The sequence below is a fragment of the Pleurodeles waltl genome, chromosome 7 (genome assembly GCF_031143425.1).
Source record: "Pleurodeles waltl isolate 20211129_DDA chromosome 7, aPleWal1.hap1.20221129, whole genome shotgun sequence".
Taxonomy (NCBI): Eukaryota; Metazoa; Chordata; class Amphibia; order Caudata; family Salamandridae; genus Pleurodeles; species Pleurodeles waltl.
The window spans coordinates 1,542,154,889-1,542,176,176 of record NC_090446.1 but is presented as its reverse complement, the minus strand read 5'-3'; the positions used below and the strand labels follow the sequence as shown (position 1 = coordinate 1,542,176,176).

General features: G+C 45.7%; 1 protein-coding gene across 2 annotated transcripts in view; it reads right to left on the bottom strand.

Moving 5' to 3' along the window:
• Positions 1-21,288, bottom strand: part of LOC138246668 (carcinoembryonic antigen-related cell adhesion molecule 6-like) — a 282,280-nt gene that overhangs the window by 23,532 nt on the left and 237,460 nt on the right. The window contains exons 5-6 of one of the 2 annotated variants that reach the window (XM_069201421.1): positions 12,663-12,695; positions 11,452-11,505 (exon numbers count right to left, since the gene is read on the bottom strand). In XM_069201421.1, the coding sequence (XP_069057522.1) occupies positions 11,458-11,505; positions 12,663-12,695 (81 nt within the window). In that variant the 3' untranslated portion in view covers positions 11,452-11,457. The remainder of the gene's footprint in view (positions 1-11,451; positions 11,506-12,662; positions 12,696-21,288) is intronic. The other variant, XM_069201420.1, reaches the window with a different exon arrangement.

Here is a 21,288-nt window from a genome sequence, read left to right as displayed (position 1 = left end):
TTCAGGTAAAGTTTAAAACTCTTTACCTGAACAAGTTATATTAAATCTAACAACTGGAAGTTGTGGGATTTATTATAACGATTAAGTTGATACCAAACTCTTGGTATCCATTACTTAAGGGGACTTTTCAAATTAAAATAAAGTCTCCCCATTCTAGCCTATGTAGGCCATTCACTACAATGAGGAAAAAACGAATTTGGCTGTTTTTACCTCACCAGGGCTTATAAAACTACTTTTATAAGGTCCCTGCTTTAGTTACATGGCACCCAGCCCTGGGGCACATAGGGCACACCTTAGGGGTGACTTATATGCAAAAATAAGGTAGTTTAAGACTTTTGGACTACTTTTAATTCCAAAGTCGAATTTGCATATAACTTTAATTTAAAAGCACCCAGCAATCCAGGCCTGCCTTTAAAATGACACTGGGCACCTCAGCAGTGCACCTATGGGTGCACTACCTATGCTGTGGTCCCTAAACCTAGATGCCCTACCATATACTAGGGCGTTATAGGTAGGTTGACTTAGCCAATTATAATTAGCCTAATTTGCATACTGATTTTACACAGAGCACAGGCCCTGGACTGGTAAGCAGTACCCAGGGTACCATCAGAGTCAGGAAAACACCAGCCAGAAGTCGAAAATGGGGGCAAAAAGTTAAGGGGTCTCTGCAATCAGCCCTGTTTTCTCACACAAGCCCCCCCCCCCAGCCCACACGTCCAGGAGACTCAGCCCAACCCTGGGAGAGTCTTCCTGGCTTGTTAGGCGAGGAAGACAGTGAGGAGAACAGGCTGTCCCTTTGCTGGGCCTACTCTGCCTTACATCCTCCTGCCAGGGTCAATCCCGCTGGATAGTGAATCCATCCCAACAGTGAAAGGACCCATCTCAAACTGAAACTTCCCTCTAGGGGGGGTCTTCCTCCTCTCTCTCTGCCAACTTGGGCAGTGAGGGGCCCACCTCCCCTACTCCTAACTTTGCTAGGGCAATACCTAGCTTACCCAAAGCTGTCACCCAACACTTGAGCAACCCCATTATGACCAATAGGGTCAGTGGGCCTACTTTGCTTTCGGCCCTGGGGGCTGCCTCCCAGGCCAAGTACAGTGCTGCCAGGAAGGCTAGCACCCAGCAGAGGCTACTGACAGCTGTCAATATCCAGAACCACACCCTAAGTTCTCCACTGACAGGTGGCTGAGCTGCTTTAGGGGCAACTGTGGGGTCCGGGCACCCCTCTTGCTTTCTAGAGTGGGGGCTACCACCTCGTGTGGCAGACACCCTCGTTCCACTCTCCCTTCTGTCAGTGCAGGGGCAACACCCTGCATCTGGACAGCTGCCTGACTCCCCAGGACTTTGGGTTGGGGGGGCGCCCTGGGCGACTGCCCCATCTGGGACCAGACTCACCTATGGGAGGTCATTGCCCAGGATACAATCTAGGTGGAGGTCAGCTCTGACTACCACCCTAAACCAGTCAAGGATACCCTCCCTCTCTAGGGGCACTATGGCTACAGGTTTGGAGGTGACCTCCCCTGTGGCTATCCTGACTTTCCTGGTCTCTCCTGGGACATATATGTCTGGGGTCACTAACCGGTCACTCACTATAGTGTGATTGGCACAGGTGTCTCTCAGGCCAGTAGTAGGGATCCCATTCACCTGAATGGGGTGAAAGTGCCTACTCCCACCCTCAGGGATCACCAGCTTACCATCTGGTCCTGTCTCCCAGCTCAATGCTAGGAGGATGTCATCATCTGAGGAGTCCTCCTCCATGGCTACACTGGACAGCCCAGTGCTAACCACCTTCTTAGGACAGGCTGCATCTCCTCTGAAGTGACCTGTCTGCTGACAGTCAAATCAAGCCTTACTGTCCAAGAGCTTTTTTAACCCTGGGTCTCCTTGTCTCTGCTTGTCAGAGTGGGAGTGGGATTCACTCTCCTCCTTCTTAAGGTTCTGGGGTACAGAGGGAGTCTCTGTGGTGGGCTTACCACCTCCCTCCTTAGGTTTGTGGGGACCTGACCCCCCCCCTTGGAGTCTCCCCCCTGAGACTTGACAACCACCCTGGTTCTCAACCACTCATCAGCTGCCTCCCCTAGCTCTCTAGGGTTGGTCAGCTTAGAGTCCACTAGATGCTGGTGTAACCTTTCTTGGATACAATTGGTCAAGATGTGCTCTCTTATGATCAGATTTTATAACCCCTCATAAGTATTTATTTTTTACCATGAATCCAGCCCTCTAGTGCCTTAAGTGAGGTGTCCACAAAGTCAACCCAAGACTGGGTATTGACCTGCTGGGTGTCCCTGAACTTCATCCTATACTGCTCTGGGGTCAGACCAAACTTCTTCGTTAAGCACCTCTTCATACTAGGGTATGAATCTGTCTCCTCCCCACTTAAGGTCAGAAGCCTATCACTCCCTGAGTTGGGGACCAACTCCCATAAAAGTGAACCCCAGTATTGAGGCCTAACCTTTCTCATTTGGAGTGCCCTCTCAAAGGCCTCCAACCACTTGTCTATGTCATCCCCCTCTACATAAGCAGGAACCACCCCATCGGGTAATCTGGGGCAAACCCCCCACCCATGGACACCTCAGCTTCTCTGTCCCTGCTGTAGTGTATCCATTTTTAATATAGCTTCATGCACATTAGTTTAACACACTAGGCCGCTGTGCACTTTGTCCTAGATATATTTTATTCAGATTTGCACTGTTATTTTACAATAACCAGTTTTACGGTCTTGTTTTAATTTCTTCTATCACACTGTTTAGCTTAGTTCAGCACTGTGTTCTCAAATAATGCATTCTTGATCGCCCTGTGCTTCAGTCAAGGCTACAGTCTGGTACATTGCCAGTGAACATGGTAGAAGTTTAGGCCCATATTTATACTTTTTGACGCTAAACTGCGCTAACGCAGTTTAGCGTCAAAAAATTTTGCGCCGTCTAACGCCATTCTGAAGCGCCATGCGGGCGCCGTATTTATGGAATGGCGTTAGCCGGCGCTAGCAGACCGGCGCTGCATGGTGTGCGTGGAAAAAAAACACGTAGACCAGGCAGCGCCGGCGTAGGGGGAAAATGGCGTTAGGGCGTCTTAAAATGGGGCAAGTCAGGTTGAGGCAAAAAAATCGCCTCAACCCGATTTGCGCCATTATTTTCGACGCCCAGACGCCATTTAAATGACTCCTGTCTTAGTAAAGACAGGAGTCATGCCCCCTTGCCCAATGGCCATGCCCAGGGGACTTATGTCCCCTGGGCATGGTCATTGGGCATAGTGGCATGTAGGGGGGCACAAATAAGGCCCCCCTATGCCACCCAAAAAAAAAAAAAAAATGTAAAAAATAATACTTACCTGAACTTACCTGAATGTCCCTGGGGTGGGTCCCTCCATCCTTGGGTGTCCTCCTGGGGTGGGCAGGGGTGGCAGGGGGGGTCCCTGGGGGCAGGGGAGGGCACCTGTGGGCTCATTTTGAGCCCACAGGCCCCTTAACGCCTACCCTGACCCAGGCGTTAAATAGTGGCGCAAATGCGGGGTTTTTTGACCCGCCACCTCCCGGGCGTGATTTTTGCCCGGGAGTATAAATACGACGCATTTGCGTCGCCGTCATTTTTTTAGACGGGAACGCCTTCCTTGCATCTCATTAACGCAAGGAAGGCGTTCACGCAAAAAAATGACGCTCTTTACTCATACTTTGGCGCTAGACGCGTCTAACGCCAAAGTATAAATATGGCGTTAGTTTTGCGCCGAATTTGCGTCGAAAAAAACTACGCTAATTCGGCGCAAACGGAGTATAAATACGGGCCGCAGTCTCCAGTATTCGTAGAAAATACACATCCTTACGTAGGGACATTTTCTTAGAACATCTGCGTGTTAATTATAAAAACACTTTCTAGTCCTAGTATACGTCAAGAGGGAGATTCCAGCCAGGGATCGACAACTAGATGCTGAATGCCCCGTTGCAGATGCTGATGCAGATTACAGGCCTTTGCTCAGGTATGAGAGTTGATGTCCTTCTGGGGCAACCTGAAAGGCAGGCATAGAGCTTCACATGCTTTGCTCGAAATATAACTTAGAGAGAAAACAATCTAGCGGCACTATGATCGCCTTATTCTTGTGCTTCACTCTCATCGTTACTATTTTAATTTTACTGTGTTGTATAGTTCTGGTTATTGCAGCTCACGCTTTGCTATCCAAAATGCAGTCGTTTTATTAAACCAATATTTAAAACTTAAACTGCCTTTGTCATTTATATATGAGACCGCACTGTGTGTGAGAGAACCGGTTGTGGCCTGAGTGACAACGACTTCCCTGAAAGTACTAAGATGTCATGCGCTCGGCTGCCCAATTGTCTCTGCCATTAGGGAGAGATGAGGCCCTGCTAGTTAGCCGGTACAAAACCCGGATTTAGAGTGACAAGTGTCATCCACAGTGGGTCAGACTTAGTCCCCCACACTGTGAATGATCTTGCTGCTCGACATCCAGTAGTCTCATTAGAATAATGAGAGCCTATGCAACACGGCCACCATCTCTTTTCTCTTTCTTTGCCCACTTTTTCTCTTCCAGGGCCAGCTTCTGTGCTTCCAAAGCTATAAATGCTAGCTGGGCCTGCAGCTCTCTTTCCCTGAGGGACAGGTTCTCTCCTTCCGATGGGACCCCTTTCCCCAACTAGCTTTGGGTATGACCCTAGTGACTGTGTAGTGAGGACCGGTCTTCCTCATCATCACTTAGGCTCAGATGCCCTCCCTCCCCTGAGTGGTTAGAGCTAGCATCCTCCCCTACTTCTTCCTCCTCTGGAGCTTCCTCTGAGCCTACCTCTTGGGCCTCAGCCCATGCTGTCAGGTATTTAATCAGGACATGCTTCCTGAGGTCAGTGGTTGCAGGCAGCCCCCTTGCAGTACACAAACCCCTAAGCTGGACTACTGTCAGTGTGGGTAGGCTAGACAGATCAAGCTCCATGGTTTCCTAGTTTTGTGTCAACAAAAACGTTTTTCAAAAATTGGAAACAAGAATTTAGAAAAATCACAAAAATTCAATAATTGAAATTAATCCAAATTAAAAACTAAAAACAATGTTTGCACTAGGACAATTTAAAGGATTTTTCATTTGTTTTACTTAAAACTGTAATGTGATACTGAACACAAGTACAGGATCCCACCGCTGCCACTAAAAATGTTGGAAAATGGGTTATTGGTAAGGGCAGGTAAGTACCTACACTTAGCAATAGGCCACTAACCTCCACTTAGGTCCAGTTAGGTCTCAGTAAATTAAACCCAGCTCAACCCTTGGTAGCTTGGCAACGAGCGACAAGGCTTAACTTAGGAGACAGAGGCCCTCATTCCGACATTGGCCGGCGGCGGTCGCCGCCGGCATGTCGGGGGCCGCCAGAATACCGTTCCGCGGTCGAAAGACCGCGGCGGTGATTCTGACTTTCCCGCTGGGCTGGCGGGCGGCCGCCTTCAGGCCGCCCGCCACCCCAGCGGGAAAGAGGCTTCCACGATGAAGCCAGCTCGGAATCGAGCCGGCGGAGTGGAAGCTGTGCGACGGGTGCAGTTGCACCCGTCGCGTATTTCACTGTCTGCGAAGCAGACAGTGAAATACATTTAGGGGCCCTCTTACGGGGGCCCCTGCAGTGCCCATGCCAGTGGCATGGGCACTGCAGGGGCCCCCAGGGGCCCCGCGACCCCCCCTACCGCCATCCGGTTCCCGGCGGGAGAACCGCCGGGAACTGGATGGCGGTAGGGGGGGTCGGAATCCCCTCGGCGGCGCAGCTAGCTGCGCCGCCTTGGAGGATTCCTATGGGCGGCGGTACACTGGCGGGAGACCGCCAGTGTTGCCGGTCCGACCGTGGCTTTACCGCCGCGGTCGGAATGCCCATTGGAGCACCGCCAGCCTGTCGGCGGTGCTCCCGCGGTCCTCCACCCTGGCGGTTTGAAACCGCCAGGGTCGGAATGAGGGCCAGAGTGTAAAGCATTCAAATATCACAAACAGCTAATTAAATAAAACACGGTAAACAGTTTAAAATTCCAAAATAAATTTATAAAAATAGATTATATTTTTATCTTTAAAATGACGCAAAAACGAATAAAATCGGATAAGGGGAACCAGAGATATACATTTTTTAAGAATTATTGTTTTTTAGCGCCTAGCAACAAACAGCGCCAATCGGGTCATCTGGTTGCACCTCGACCGGGGCAAAGTCAAAGTTTAAGGCCGACTGTGATGGAGCCCTGCTCGGCTACAGCTCGCGGGAGGCCATGGTCAAAAGTTTACCTTCGTACTTAGGCCCTCATTCCGACCCTGGCGGTTTCAAACCGCCAGGGTGGAGGGCCGCGGGAGCACCGCCGACAGGCTGGCGGTGCTCCAATGGGCATTCCGACCGCGGCGGTAAAGCTGCGGTCGGACCGGCAACACTGGCGGTCTCCCACCAGTGTACCGCCGCCCATAGGAATCCTCCAAGGCGGCGCAGCTAGCTGCGCCGCCGAGGGGATTCCGACCCCCCCTACCGCCATCCAGTTCCCGGCGGTTCTCCCGCCGGGAACCGGATGGCGGTAGGGGGGTCGCGGGGCCCCTGGGGGCCCCTGCAGTGCCCATGCCACTGGCATGGGCACTGCAGGGGCCCCCGTAAGAGGGCCCCTAAATGTATTTCACTGTCTGCTTTGCAGACAGTGAAATACGCGACGGGTGCAACTGCACCCGTCGCACAGCTTCCACTCCGCCAGCTCGATTCCGAGCCGGCTTCATCGTGGAAGCCTCTTTCCCGCTGGGCTGGGCCTGAAGGCGGCCGCCCGCCAGCCCAGTGGGAAAGTCAGAATCACCGCCGCGGTCTTTCGACCGCGGAACGGTATTCTGGCGGCCCCCGACATGCCGGCGGCGACCGCCGCCGGCCAATGTCGGAATGAGGGCCTTAGTCTCTTTTCTGAAGATTTTCTTCAGCGGGCCGAACCTCCCAGTCCAATCCGACCTCCTGGAACTCTTCTCCGGATATGCGTCGCGGGAGCCCTCGGTAGAGATTTTTACTTTCGGACTTAGATGTTTTTTCGAGGTGAAAATCCTTCGACCGGAGCAAACCTGGATCTTGATCCGACGTCCCTGGAGCCCTCCTCGGATACGCTGGCTGGAAGGTCCCAGCCAACTTTTTACCTTTGGACTTTTTTGGAGATTTTCTTTACCGGGACGAACCTGCAAATCATGCCGGGTCAAGGTTGAGGCAGGCCAGCTAGAGTTGCTGCGGCGGGTTGATCCCTTTATGGAGCTTTTTTTCAAAACTTCTCCAAACTTCTCCAAACTTCTGGGTCTTCTCCCAGATGTTCTTTTAAGGTACTTTTGGGGTCCACAGCTCACCCCAAGGGTCCAGAAGCTCTGAGATGATCCTTGGGGGTGCGAACTACAACTCCCAGAATGTACCTGGCGCAAACTCCTTTTTGGCCACTAGGCAGTCGTCAGCTGGTTGATTTCTTCAGGAGTTGGTGCAGGGGACTCTGGTTAGCAATTTTTCACCTGTAGCAAACAGGGAGTCCCTCCTTGAACCAGTTGAAGACAGGCAAAGTCCTTCTTGTGGTGAAGCCCAAGTGTGCAGCTGGTGCAGTCCTTCTGAGTGCAGGTTCCAGGTGCAGGCCATGGGTCCAGCAGGACAGTCCTTCTTCTTCTGTAGTTCTTCCTGGTAGGGATGTGGTAGGGAACTGAGGTGTGGGTGCAGGTCTGCCAGTTTTATCCTTGCTCCTGGGTGAAAAACAGGGGGGTCCTGATTCTCCAATCAGGTGCAGGGTCCTTCCCCCTGTGATGACCACTTCCTGGGAAGTGTGGCAAAAATCAATCCCAGGAGGCAACATTCTTCAAAAATCCATCATGGCTGAATCTGATTTTTGGAGGTTACATCTGGCTGAGCCCACCCACTGGTGTGGCTAAAAATCATAAACACACCCCTCTCCTGCCCTCTCCTAATCTAATCAAGGGGGCACCTAGTTGTCTGGGGTTGCAGGATGTGGGGGTGTTGCTGGGGTGCCCCAAATGTCCTTCTCTGCCTTTAAAGACCAGTTTGGCAGCCCTCCCTATTCCTGCCTCACCATCTGCTGAGGGGAAATTCCCTCCCACAGGCACATCTCTTTGTGTGAAGCCAGGCCCCTTCACACCTCATCAATGCAGCCTGGCCAGGCTGCCAGAGGGTTTCCAATCAGAGCACAGCAGCAAAAACAATGCAGGGCTGAAATTGGCAACTTTTCAGGTAAAGTTTAAAACTCTTTACCTGAACAAGTTATATTAAATCCCACAACTGGAAGTTGTGGGATTTATCATAACAATTGATTTGATACCAAACACTTGGTATCATTACTTTAAAATTAAAATTAAGTGTCCCCATTCTAGCCTATGAAGGCCATTTACTACAATGAGGGAAAAACTAATTTGGTTGTTTTAACCTCACCAGGGCTTATACAACTACTTTTATAAGGTCCCTGCTTATAGTTACATGGCACCCAGCCCTAGGGGCACATAGGGCACACCTTAGGGGTGACTTATATGTATAAATAAGGTAGTTTAAGACTTTGGAAATACTTTTCATTCCAAAGTTGAATTTGCATATAACTTTAATTTATAAGCAGCCAGCAAGGCAGGCCTGCCTTTAAAATGACACTGGGTACCTCAGCAGTGCACCAATGGGTGCACTACCTATGCTGTGGTCCCTAAACCTACATGCCCTACCATATACTAGGGAGTTATAGGTAGGTTGACTTAGCCAATTATAATTAGCCTAACTTGCATACTGATTTTACACAGAGCACAGGCCCTGGAACTGGTTAGCAGTACCCAGGGCACCATCAGAGTCAGGAAAACACCAGCCAAAAGTGGGAAATGGGGGCAAAAAGTTAGGGGGGTCTCTGCAATCAGCCCTGTTTTCGCACAAAAACCAACCTACGGAAGTTTAACTGCTATCCTCAAATTCCACATTCCTGCCGTCAGATACTAGAGGGCGATCCTTTCCAAAATTTACTATAAGTATATGCTAAAGTTACCCCCTTCTCTTGAGACTGAGGGTGACGTTGTGTGGTTTAGAAAAACCTTACTGGACACTAGTTTCCAACTGAGGTGTTCTCTAATGTCCCTGGCATCATATAAATTAAATCAATGCAGTCCTTAAGAAAATAGTCTTTAGGGTATCACATTGCAAGGAATGTTCAGATAGACATGCAATCCATTCAACAAGAAGTGAAGAGTAAACCCCCTCACTGACTACTGCTATGTAGCATCAAACAACTTGAGGGGTCTCTTGGTGATGTCATCAGCACCACCCTCATCACTTAGTTAAAACTGTTTCCTTCCTTTTTGTTTTCAATTTCCTTGTTCTATATTTCAATCTTTAATGGAAAACTAGTGCAGGAACACTGTTTGATGGCATGACCTAGGAGTGTCATGGCCTGGGTCCAAATCCCAGCTACCAGTTTACCACATTTTGTGGTCTTGGTAAAGTTAATGGACCTCACTACACATTGGTTATATTGTCTGTCAAAACTGGGAAAGCGTAAAGGTGATTCAGATTAAGGGACTTAGGGCATTAATACTGGTCAAATCTTGCACAGATCAGAGAAGCAATCTGAGAAGGGGCAGAGGTAGGTCTTGTTTCCAGAATATTTGGAGAAATGTGACCAGATTATGACTTTTACCACATAGGGACAGATATACAAGAAAGTGCTGCATCGGTCCGGATGCACCACTTTCTCGTGTCCCCCTACTGCCACCTAACAACACCATGGTTGCACCGTATTTATAATACAGTGTACCATGGCAGTCTTTAGCACAATAGTGTCAACATTTTTTACGCTATTGTGGTGGTTTGCTGCACTAGTGTCAAAAATGTTGATGTAGTGCAGCAAAGAGCGGGGAGGCCCATGGGTTAGAATGGGTGTGTCATTTTAATGCCTGCCTAAGGTAGGCATTAAAAAGTATGGAAAAAATGGCGCATTGAAATGTTGTCAATTTCACTGTGCCATTTTTGTGGGCCTCCTTGCATGGGAACGCTCCCTTGCATACATTATGCCTGACGCAAACATAGGGCCTGATTACGGGTTCGGCGGACCGTTTCTGCCATCCGATGGGGAGGTTGCCGCCATAGTGGCTACCTCCCCGCCGGTCCCATCATGAGTTTCCCGCTAGGTCAGCTGACCTAGCGGGAAACACCCTACAGCATTGTCTTGTAATCATGCCGGCCGTAAAGCTGTAGTGCACAGGGTGCAGCAACACCCTTACAATGTTCACTGTCTGCAAAGCAGACAGTGAACATTGCGATGGTGCTGGCAATGGGGGCCCCTGAACTGCCCAAGCCAAATGCATGGGCAGTGCAGGGGCCACCCTGGGGCACACTGCACCTGTTCTCTGCTAGCCTTTTGATGGCAGTGCTGCCGCCATGATAATGCTGGCAGAGAACGAGGACGTAATCCCCTGGAAGCGCTGCTTAAGGAGAAGAAATTTAACATATAGATGCCTGAGTGTCTACCATGTTACCCTAAATCTTTACTTTTCAGCATCAGCAAATCACTTATGTGCACTGGAAACATTTGGATTCATAATTTTTTCATGCAACACAGCAAAACAACTTGCTGTGGTGCATGAAAAAGGGAGGGCAGAAATGCACCATATCTGCTAAGATATGGTACAGTCACGTCCCCTGCTTGCTCTTGCACTTGTGCCATGATGCAAGGGTGCCTGTGTTGCAGGCAGGATTGTTTTTATTGCAGCTAAGGACAATCCTGTGAGGATGTTTCCTCTTTCTAAGGGTATTGCAGAATACAGCACACTTTCAAAGAGGATAAAATGAGGAGAAATAAGGATATTTGTCCTAGTAGCACCTCTCCAGGCATAGCATTTTGAAGCATTCCCAAGTTTATGAGTCTTTCTAAATCTGGGAATTCACCAAAATCTGTGAGTGGATGAGAACACCCGCTCTCCAGCCATAGATTGCCTTCCCAGTGGACTTGCACTACTTTGTGTTACTTGATATGTAGTGAGCCCCACAGGGCCATGCAAGGTGGCATTTCGGGGCTTGGTAAATCTCCTTCTAGGTTTTGCTGCACTGTGCGTGCCCTTCTGTAACTCAAGGGTGATGTAAAACCTTGATAAATATGGGCCTGGATGACTAAACAACAAGTTATCATGCCACAAATAAACCTTTGCCTGATACAATTAAGTTGCACCACACAAGAAGCTGTTCCTTATGCAGTGTGTTCATTATTGTACTTTTGCCAGTTGTTACCAAATCAAAATGTATTTACGGAATAAGATACCAAGAGACAAAATGATCCATAAAGGTAAATGATGAGGGCTAGACTATTTCCAATGTATATGCCTATTTCTCACGTTCTCCCCGCCCAAGTGTGCTCTATCCCCTCAGTCATTCCTTCCGTTCATGCTGAGCCTTTTCATGGCTTCCATCTTTGGCTAAAGATGATGCAGATATGACAGTGAGGACAAGAAGGTGACGTTTACCATTGGTTACCTTTGCAGGTGATCGTATGTTGTCTGATCTCCAAGCTGTAATGCCTGCGAGCGAAAGAGACAGTATTAAGACACCTTCAGGAGATACATAGCTGGATTGTATCGACATGGACAGTCTTATTGCGGCTTTTGTTCTGTGGCATTTATTTTGTTTGTTTCCTCCATTCTATTTGCTATATTGTTTCGCTTATGTATCATTATTGTTTTCCTGAAAAAAATGTATGAAGGCATGTGTTTCATATGTCAACGAACAGGTGTGATTTCAGGGAGTGGATGAACAGTGGAATCGAATCTCTCACAGCCCTTGTTCATGGGCTTCTACTAGAAACAGGACAAAGTCAGGACAGACCTTCCATGTGGCTGTGGCCCTCTGCCTGCGTCACAAAGACTTTCTTAGGAGTCCTCGCTCTACTATCCTGCAAAAGAGATCCAACTCTTAGGTGGGATATGTCTCGGTGAAGGTGTCATCTTGTGGATCATCTCAGCTTTTAATATACATGTGGTGTGGCCCACGCTCTACTTCCCTGCAACAGAGATGCAAACTTATGGTAGAATTGTTCTCAGTTCACTCTGTACTTTCCAACAGAACAACAGAGATACAACTGTGGGGTAGGGTGCTTCTCAGGGAAGACATCCATCTTGTGTAACACCTCCCCTCTAAATGTAAAACTGGTGCATTCAACACCCTCCACCCTTACAACAGAGATCCAACTGTAGGGTGGGATACTTCTCAGTGAAGGTTGTCATCTTTTGAAACATCTCAGCTCTGAATGCACCCTTGGTGGCATTTCTTTGCTAGTTTTGCAAAATTTTAATTCTGGCCTGGCAGTAGTTAGTACTGCCTATCAACAGTCCTTGTTTTTATTTTTACAGCACCAAAAGGCCTTTGGAGAATGAATTAAAATACATTGTTTCCACAAGCACACTAATGTCAGCCCAAAATGTAAATTTGCTAAACATATTCTACAATCTATGTAAGAGAGTATGTTCCCATGCCAATTCAAAAGATTCTGTTTTGTAAGCTTAGGTACCCATGACAAAGTAATACAGAACCCAGACCTTATTAACCTCTCACTGGATCATGGGGCAGTTGAAAAGGACCTAGTTAGAACTAGGAAAACTCAGACGTATAAAAAATAACATTTATCTGAGCAATCAGAAACAGCCATTTTGTGCTGAGAGGAACTTTACATTTATCTTACCATGTAGGTGTGGCCTGCATCAGGGGACTGCGCCTATGGCAAAAAGAAGAGAAGTGGTCACTAGATGTTTAGATGAAGAAAGAACAGCGTTCCTGCCTCATACACCACAGCCCACCTACCGGGCACAACAGTTGAGCTCAGACTAGAAACACACTCTGATCTTAGCTAAAGGCCCACAACAATCTCATTTTTGTTCTTTCACACTTACCCAGCATGTGCAAGATAATTCCTACACAACAAGGAATACTGTTGGTTTAAAAATAACCAACTTGCAGTTTCAGCAGCAGTTGAAACTAATGTGCTTAACTTCCTCTATAGTCACCAAAGTGCATAAGGTATGCCATTTAGTGTAGCTAATAGTGTTCTACAACCAGAACAAAAATAACAGACACCACAAAACCACCAATGAAGTAGGAAATAGATATACGCACATCACATGTGTTTGGAGACCCAACAGCATCTTCCACTGAACAATATTAATTTTGGGACACCTTTCCTACTATGCTTATAATTCCCTTTGTGAATATAAACACACTTGACAGACCCACAACGCCTTCTTCTTGGCAAAATGCCTATAACTCAACAGCAGTGCCTTCTACACCAGGTCAACATACATCTTAAAACTATCCAAATAAAATAAATTGAAATATGTCACACAGTCAAATGCACAAAATCATATTACAGAATGTAACTTTACTATCAAAGCATTCTTCTAGACAAGCAATAAACACCAGCCACCTTACTCAATGAGAGCAACAAACTCAACAACAAGGAAGCGCCTTTGGCACACCTATCTTTAGGGACAACACACTTCAGGTATCTGTAGCATGGAGATTCTCATTTTACTTTGAAATTAGCAAACACAATCCATTAATAAAGTAGCAACCACAAGCATAACATCCAATTGATGGAAATGGAAGCGTTTCTACAAAAAGCTCGTCAGAATTAAGAAAGAACAATAGTGCTGCACTACTCATAATAATAACTTGTTAATAAATAGCCTTTCATACTACACTTTTGCTGATTCATGCTACTGTAAAGACCTTGGTGGCCACGGTGGTGCTCTGACTGCTGCCAAAGCAGTGGTCTAACTGCTTCGGGGGTGGTCAGACAGCCACATTATGACCGTGGTGGTTGGGCCATGGTCGGACCGCCAGCACCGCCAGTTTCCCTCCACTGGAGGGACTGGCGGCCTTACCCGCCAGGGCAGCTCTGCATGCAGCCCCTCCATGGGGATTACGACCCCCCCTCCCTGCCAGCTTTTACATGGCAGTTGCACCGCCATGTAAAAGCTGGCAGAGGTGGAGTGCAGGGGGCCCCGCCCTACCCAGGCAATCGCCATGGGCAGTGCAGGAGCCCCCATGGACATCCCCATCGCACTGTTCACTGTCTGCATTGCAGACAGTGAAAAGCGTAACGTCTGCTGTTGCACCCTACACACTGAAACATTGCCCAGGTTCAGTTGTGAGCCGGCATCGATGTTGTGGGTTGTTCCTGGCTGGGCTAGCTGGTGGAATTACCGTTTTCACCCGCTGACCCATCGGAGAACTCCTAATGGGGCCCGCAGGAAGGCGGCTGCACTGGCGGCAACCTGACCGCGAGAGTTTGGCAAGAGGCCTTTTTCCATCTACCAAACCCTTAATGACCCCCCAAGTGTTAACATTACATAATTTATTGGTACTCAATTTACCTACCTACAAAAGCCATCCTTAAAATCTTGAAGGGTATACCTTTTAATCCTCACACAACCTTATGATGACTTTGGAAGTTGAGGAGCTTTATACAAATATTCCCCAAGAGGAGTCTCTGAAGGTCCTTGATGTGCTTCTATCCCAAACTGAATGGGCCTCAAAAACCCCGGTTGAGTTTCTTCTAAATTGTGTACAGATGACCCTTAGCAGGAATTACTTTAAGTTTGAAGACGATTTTAATTTACTGGTGCACGGTAAATCAATGTGACGCATCTCTGCCTCTAGTGTAGCATATGTATATGTCCACAAATTTGGAAAATCGCACATCTTCAAACTTTCCTAGTCTTTCTCTGGGAATAGTTCACTGTGGAAATGTTACATTGATGATATATTCATTATTGGGTCTGATAATTAAGAAGAAGCTCTTTCTTTCTCTGATTCCTCAGGTTCACTAGGAGTAGAAACAAATCTTATATATGTTTCTCAAATTTGAAGATAATAACTCCAAAGAGACTCATAAGTATGAGGTATTTTAAAAACCAAGTGATTGTAATATATGTTAAAGACCAACGGATTATAATAACCTCTTTGGGTGATAGCGTTCATCCTAAAATCCTTTGTGATATTCTCCCAGTTGGACAATTCTTCAGGTTAGTGCGTAACTGCACCCTGCAGTTATGTTAACAAAAAACACTGCTGGAGAAAGAGTAACCTATAAGAATAATAAAGGCAACAGTCTAGGAGACCTTTTATTACAAACATTTCAGAATCCAGAGACTGATCACCTCATCTGTATAACAACCCAAGCTATTCATTATAATTCAATACAAAGAATAGTTAATAAACATCGAAGAACTCTAACCTCTGGAGCACTGAACTTTAAGAAACCAATGTATTCCTTCAGATATATTAAATCTCTGAAAGATGAATTGGTTCACCCACAACCTATAAAATCCAACACTAAAAATAGAGTCATCACAACAAGGATTCTTCAACCTGTGATTGACATTCTCATACTGGCATTTGAATATTTGTAGGTATGCAAAAAGTGCTATGTAAATAGATTTAATGATGGGCACTCCATTGGTCCTCAAACAGAGGACTATCATTTAGCCAATGTTCTCTACATGATCACATGCCCCTGTTTGCTCAGATACATAGAGATGACAACAAGAAAATTGAAGATCAGAAACATTGAGCATAAGGTTTAGGAAAACATGTACCAAAATGATATGACATTTTGTGTAGAAAGACCATTCTGAAAAATCAATCAACCAGTACTTATAAAACGTGGCTTATCACCCAGGATGGGATTAGTCGAAGAACCATATCTTGAGTCTCTTCCTGAAGTCTGTCAGCAAAGGTGATGTTCAGAGTTGAAGGGTGACGGTCTTCCAGTTTTGATAATGAGGCGGGAGAAGGAGGAGCTTCTGCTGTGGTTACATTGGCTGCGCTGTGTCTCTGCGAGGGAGGTGAAGCAAATGTTCCTGGGTGGTTAGTGGAAGTTTCATGCAATGGTTTATGTAAGCTAGTCCTTGGTTGTGAAGGGCTTTGTAGGCTTGCATCAGTAATTTGAAATAGCATATTTGTTAATGGTAGCCAGTGGAGGTTGTTCAGGTGATGAGGGTGCATTTGGTCAGGTTGAGCATCAACCTGGCCGCTGAGGTCTATAATGTCAGGAGCCTTCTAATGAATGTGGTGGTGGTTCCTGCATACAGTTTGTTGCAGTAGTCCAGCTGGCTGGGGACTAAGGCTTGCATGGCTGATTTTCTCATGCTGATGGGTAGCTATTTGAAGATTTTGCAGAGCAAAGTAAGGGTGTGGAAACTAATCTTATCAAGAAATGCAAAGCTTCTGGGCCGGATGGTTACACTATAGAATTTTATTTGCATTTCTCTAAATTATTAACTCCAAAATTATATCAACTTTTTTCATATTTTATCACATCTAACTCTACTGGAGTTTCTTTTCAATATGCTTTATTTTGCCTTACACCAAAAGATAACAAAGACCCACAGTTGTGTAAAAATTATAGACCTACATCCCTAGTTTATTTAATTATAAAATCTTTGCTAAAATTTGGCTCTTCGTCTAGAACCTCTTCTTCCTGAGTTAATTGGTAAGGAGCAATCTGGCTTTACTAAAGGCCGTATGTTATCAGATAATACAAGGATAATAACAAGATAATACATTCTTTATTATTTTGAGTAAATCTGTTACCTATAAAGAACCTCTTTCAGCAATTGCCCTAGACACTGAAAACGCTTTTGATCGTGTTAATTGCCTTTTTATTTTCTCCACTCTTTCCTGGTTTGGGTTTGGAACAAAATTCATAAAATTAATATCATTATTGGGTGTTTCTCCTAGAGCAGCCATTTTTCTAAATGGTCTAATTTCTGCTTCATTTTCAATTCATAGGGGAGTCCATCAGGGATGCCTTTTGTCACCAATTCTGTTAATTCTTGCTTTGGAACCTTTTCTAATGAAACTTAGTGACAATTCAAATTTCCATGGTTTTCAATATGGGGAAAAACAATTAAAATGTTCACTTCTGCAGACAATATTTTACTTTTTACATCAGAACCACCTACTTTTTTGTCGGAAGTTGAACATTTTGCTTCTCTTTCGGGATATAAATTGAATAAAAATAAATGTGAAATACTTCTCTTTTTAAATAAATTCTGTTTTCCTGAGGATTTTAATTTATCCAATTTCCACTGGAATAATGATAAAATTAAATATTTGGGCCTTTTTTTAAGCCTTCTTTTAAAGACTTGGGGGGTCATTACAACCCTGGCGGACGGTGTTAAAGCGGCAGTAAGACCGCCCACAGGCTGGCAGTCTTTTTTTGAGTATTATGACCATGGCGGTTACTAAATCTCGGAAAGACTCTTCCGAATGATCCTTTCAGGCTTGGAGGTATGGTGTTTGCTATAAAGAGATAGAGCTCATGTATCCCCTTCATCTCTTGCAATTAGAAGAGACATACTATGGATACCCATTACAAATTTCCTAAACTCTTTAGCTTAATCTTCACATACTCATCTTCCTAGACATGAAGAGGTTTCTACACATTAATGAATTGTTTTCTGTTACATTTACTGCACTGACAAATACTTGTAATAGTCTAATATATATATATGTATATAGTGAATGCGTATTTAAAATTAACAATATTAATATGTAAGTTGTGTTTTTAGAGAGGATGTTCTCTTGTAGCTAAATTTGTACTGCATCATTTATTCAAACTATCAATTGTATTTTTATTGTTTGATTATTGTATTCATTATTAATATATTTTACTTTAAAACTCTAACAAGAGAGTGGAAACAGACCGAGGTGACTGTGTTAATCTGTTATTTCATGTTCAGTGTGCTGGATGATGCAAAGGTTGCGGTGTGATATTTTTGTGGGGGAGTGGGTTCGAGATCGGTGGCCCATCAAGTGTCCTGGAATCAGACCTGGAATGGATTGTCATTGAGCAGGTGCTATTGATAGCAAGGTTCTTCATGTAGAACAGTGGGTTTATCTATTTGAAACAATAAATATGTGTCTCAATAACAAAGTTGAGTGGGCATACCCCCTATCACTTCACTTGTATTACGCTTGCTATGACAGGTTATTGTTCTTCACCATACCATTCCAGGGCTCTTGCTAGTAGGACATTATTTTGGGGGTGTGATTGCTTGTCATGTAGTATAATACAAGTGAAGAATTTCCTCTGTCGATCCTATGTATTTCAATATTAGTGCAACTTTCTTCATATTGAAAAACTTTTCAAATCCTTTGGTTGGGAAATATGTAAAGAAAATTAATTTCACCTTGTGTTCTGGGCTTGTAGCCTACCCTATTACTGGCTTATATTTAGTGGCTCCCACCATAGGTTAGAGTCTGATATCACATCCACTTGTAATATTCTTTTTTTACAACCATTTACTATGATAGAGTATTCTACATTTCACTGCCCATTAGAGGTTCTAGTTTTTTAAGTGATAATAAAGCAGAACTGATTTGTCGATCCCATCTCATCAATAATTAAACAGAGCAAACCTCTCATAAATATTTAGAGGCATTTCAGTGTTCTTGCAACTAACTGTACTGCAATTCCCAGTATTCCCAGCAATGTATTTTTATTATTGACATAGAACAAACACAAGGCAACTGTCACAACTCTGTGGTAGGGAAAGAAGGGAGAAAGAAAAGAAAATGGAGAAAAGAAGGTGAGGAGGGTAGAGAGGGAAAAAGCATGTTATCACTTTGGTAAATGTATAAAGACAATGACAAAAAAATGCCCATCCACATGCAGCTTGAAACAAACATTATCGGTAGAATGTGCTCACCCCCAGTATATCATATATGCAAAACTCATAGATAAATGAGAGAGCGGTGACAAGTTGTTCGGATCATGCTACAGCATCTGCTATGGTGATTTATCAGGATCTCTCACATCATTTAGGAAGTGCGATGTTAATGAGTTAGGGACAATCCCCAGAATTTGTGGGAGAGTTCCTGGGGCACACATAAGTAAAGAGTGGTTCCCAAATATTCTTGGGGCACAACTGCAAAGGCATCAATTCTTAAACGTTTGTCAATTGCTCCTGGCAATATGTTGCGTCTCGCATCCAAGCTGGTACTGTAGGAGTGGGTTGCAAACCTCAGAGTATGGCCACTCTGCACTAGAAGGAGGAACACTGCAATAAGTTGGTGATTACATGCCGGGACATCCTTGGCATAGCCCGGGAGGACCATCAGGGGGGTACAAGGAGAAAGGTGACGAGTGACAGCATGTATGGCTGAAAATAAACCCTCCCAAAACTCCGCCAACCTCAGGCATCCCTCGGGCTAAATGAATGATGGTGGCCTGTGAGGAACTGCATTTCAAACAACGTGCATCCACACAGAGCCCCACTTTAAAAGAATTGTGCGGGTGCTATATAGTCGGTATAGAAACAATGAGCAGTGTTACATATATGTTTTGCATGCATGCATCACAATGCTGATATGTGTTGAAATATCCTGCACAATGAGGGCATTGTGTCTACTCAGCAGCAGTGTAGGGGCTCATTAGATAGAGAAGGCTGCAGCACCCAAGTCTTTTTAATTTTAATGTGACAGTGGCATAATACAAAGGGGTTATTATGACAGACAACAGACTGCCTCTTATCCACTATCCACCTAATTATGTTCAGCCACAGACCTTGTTACAAGAAGTCACTACAATCATACAAAACACTAAAGAGGCAGTAAGGAAGAAAATGATATGAGGGGTGTGGCTTACCCTCCTATAAAATCATATACCTTAAGCCAAACAAAAGCCCAGCCCTTTGCTACAAGGCTAACCATCCAGACAGAATCCGGAAACTGATTAATTTCCTTAGCAAACCATCACCCACCAGGATTATTGGTGGCACGCTTCATCACTGGGTCCTTCCCGTTCTACTGAGGGATGGGGCATGCTGCGACCCACAAATTACTTGGGAGCACTTTATATCTAATCCTCTAGGATGATGTGTAATAGAAGTGGGGAGGGCAGAAAAAGATAAAAAATAGCAGCCTGTCTGGAGGGTTAAACTTGTAGCAAAGGACTGGGCTTTTGTTTGGTCACAGTAATCTTAACATTCTAATATGTGTGGGCTAATTACGAGTTTGGTGGTTTGACGAGCTGACCCTCAAACTCACGGAGATGAGGCGGCTGTCAACCCGGCTGCCTCAACCCCTGCTGTATTATGATGTTCCCACCAGGCTGAATAGCTGGAACATCGAATTACGATGTTTCCGCCAGTTAGCCCTGTGGGAACAGTGCTATGGTATTGATCTTGGCTCCCTTGTGGGAGCTGAGGCCAATCCTGTAGCACAACAGCACCCTCAGAATGCAAAGCAGACAGTGTGCAATCTAAGGGTGTGGCCACCAGCACTGTGTTTTTACCAGCCTTTCTATGGTAGGGTCCCTTCAGGAGTTGTGATCAGCACAGTGGCACGTGGCTGACCACAAGTCGGCTCTCAAATGGATGGTAGTTTTTTTGGCTTTGAGGTGGAAGATGGGTGTTTCGGCTCCAAGGTGGAAGTGTCCACTCTTTGACTCGATCCCGAAACAGATGTGGTACGCTGTTCGGTCAACGCCGAATGCACTTTGGGTTTTTTCGGTGCCGAACCCCATGGTTGGTCATCGGAATGTATTTTTCGGGTCCAACCATAGTCGGCCAGCAGTGGTGGAGCCAAGACCAGTGCTGATGTCTTTTTAGATGGTTTTTGGTGATGGCAAGGGGCTGATGTGCTCACATACTGTGCCACCGGAATCTATTGGCTGTCCCCATCGGAGACTCAGTTGGAATCAGAATCTGCAATGGAAACTGCAGTCTGAGCTTGTTCCTCTCCAAAAAAATTGGGCGTTTGTTCAATGACTTGGATGCCATCTCTAACGGACGCGCTCTTCGATCATGCAGAGTGTTCTTGGAACAGAAGGATCGACAGGCTTCACAGCTTTCCTCCTTGTGATCGGGAGAGAGGCAGGGGTTGCACACAGAGTGTTGGTTGGTGTACGGGAACTTGGCGTGACGCCAATGGCAAAAGCGAAACGGAGTCCGATCCAGCAGCCTGACATCCTTTGATGTCCACAAGTTGAAGCAGGCCCGAAAAGGGTTCTGTCGCCCAAAAGGACGTTTAATCGACCCCGACGATAGAATCGGATCGAATATCAGTGAGAAAACGTGATCGAAAACAATACCGACATTTAGAGTAAGAAGAGAAAAGTTCAGATAGTACCGAACCGAGATCCAGCGGAGCGAGAGGAAACGTGTCCGAACCCGATGGCAGAAAGAAAACAATCTAACAAAGGACTCGATGCCCATGCATACTATAAACAAGAGGAGGGGCCACTTAATCTTGTGATCCGAAAAAGCTTCTTCGAACAAAAACAACATGTAACACTCCAAGCC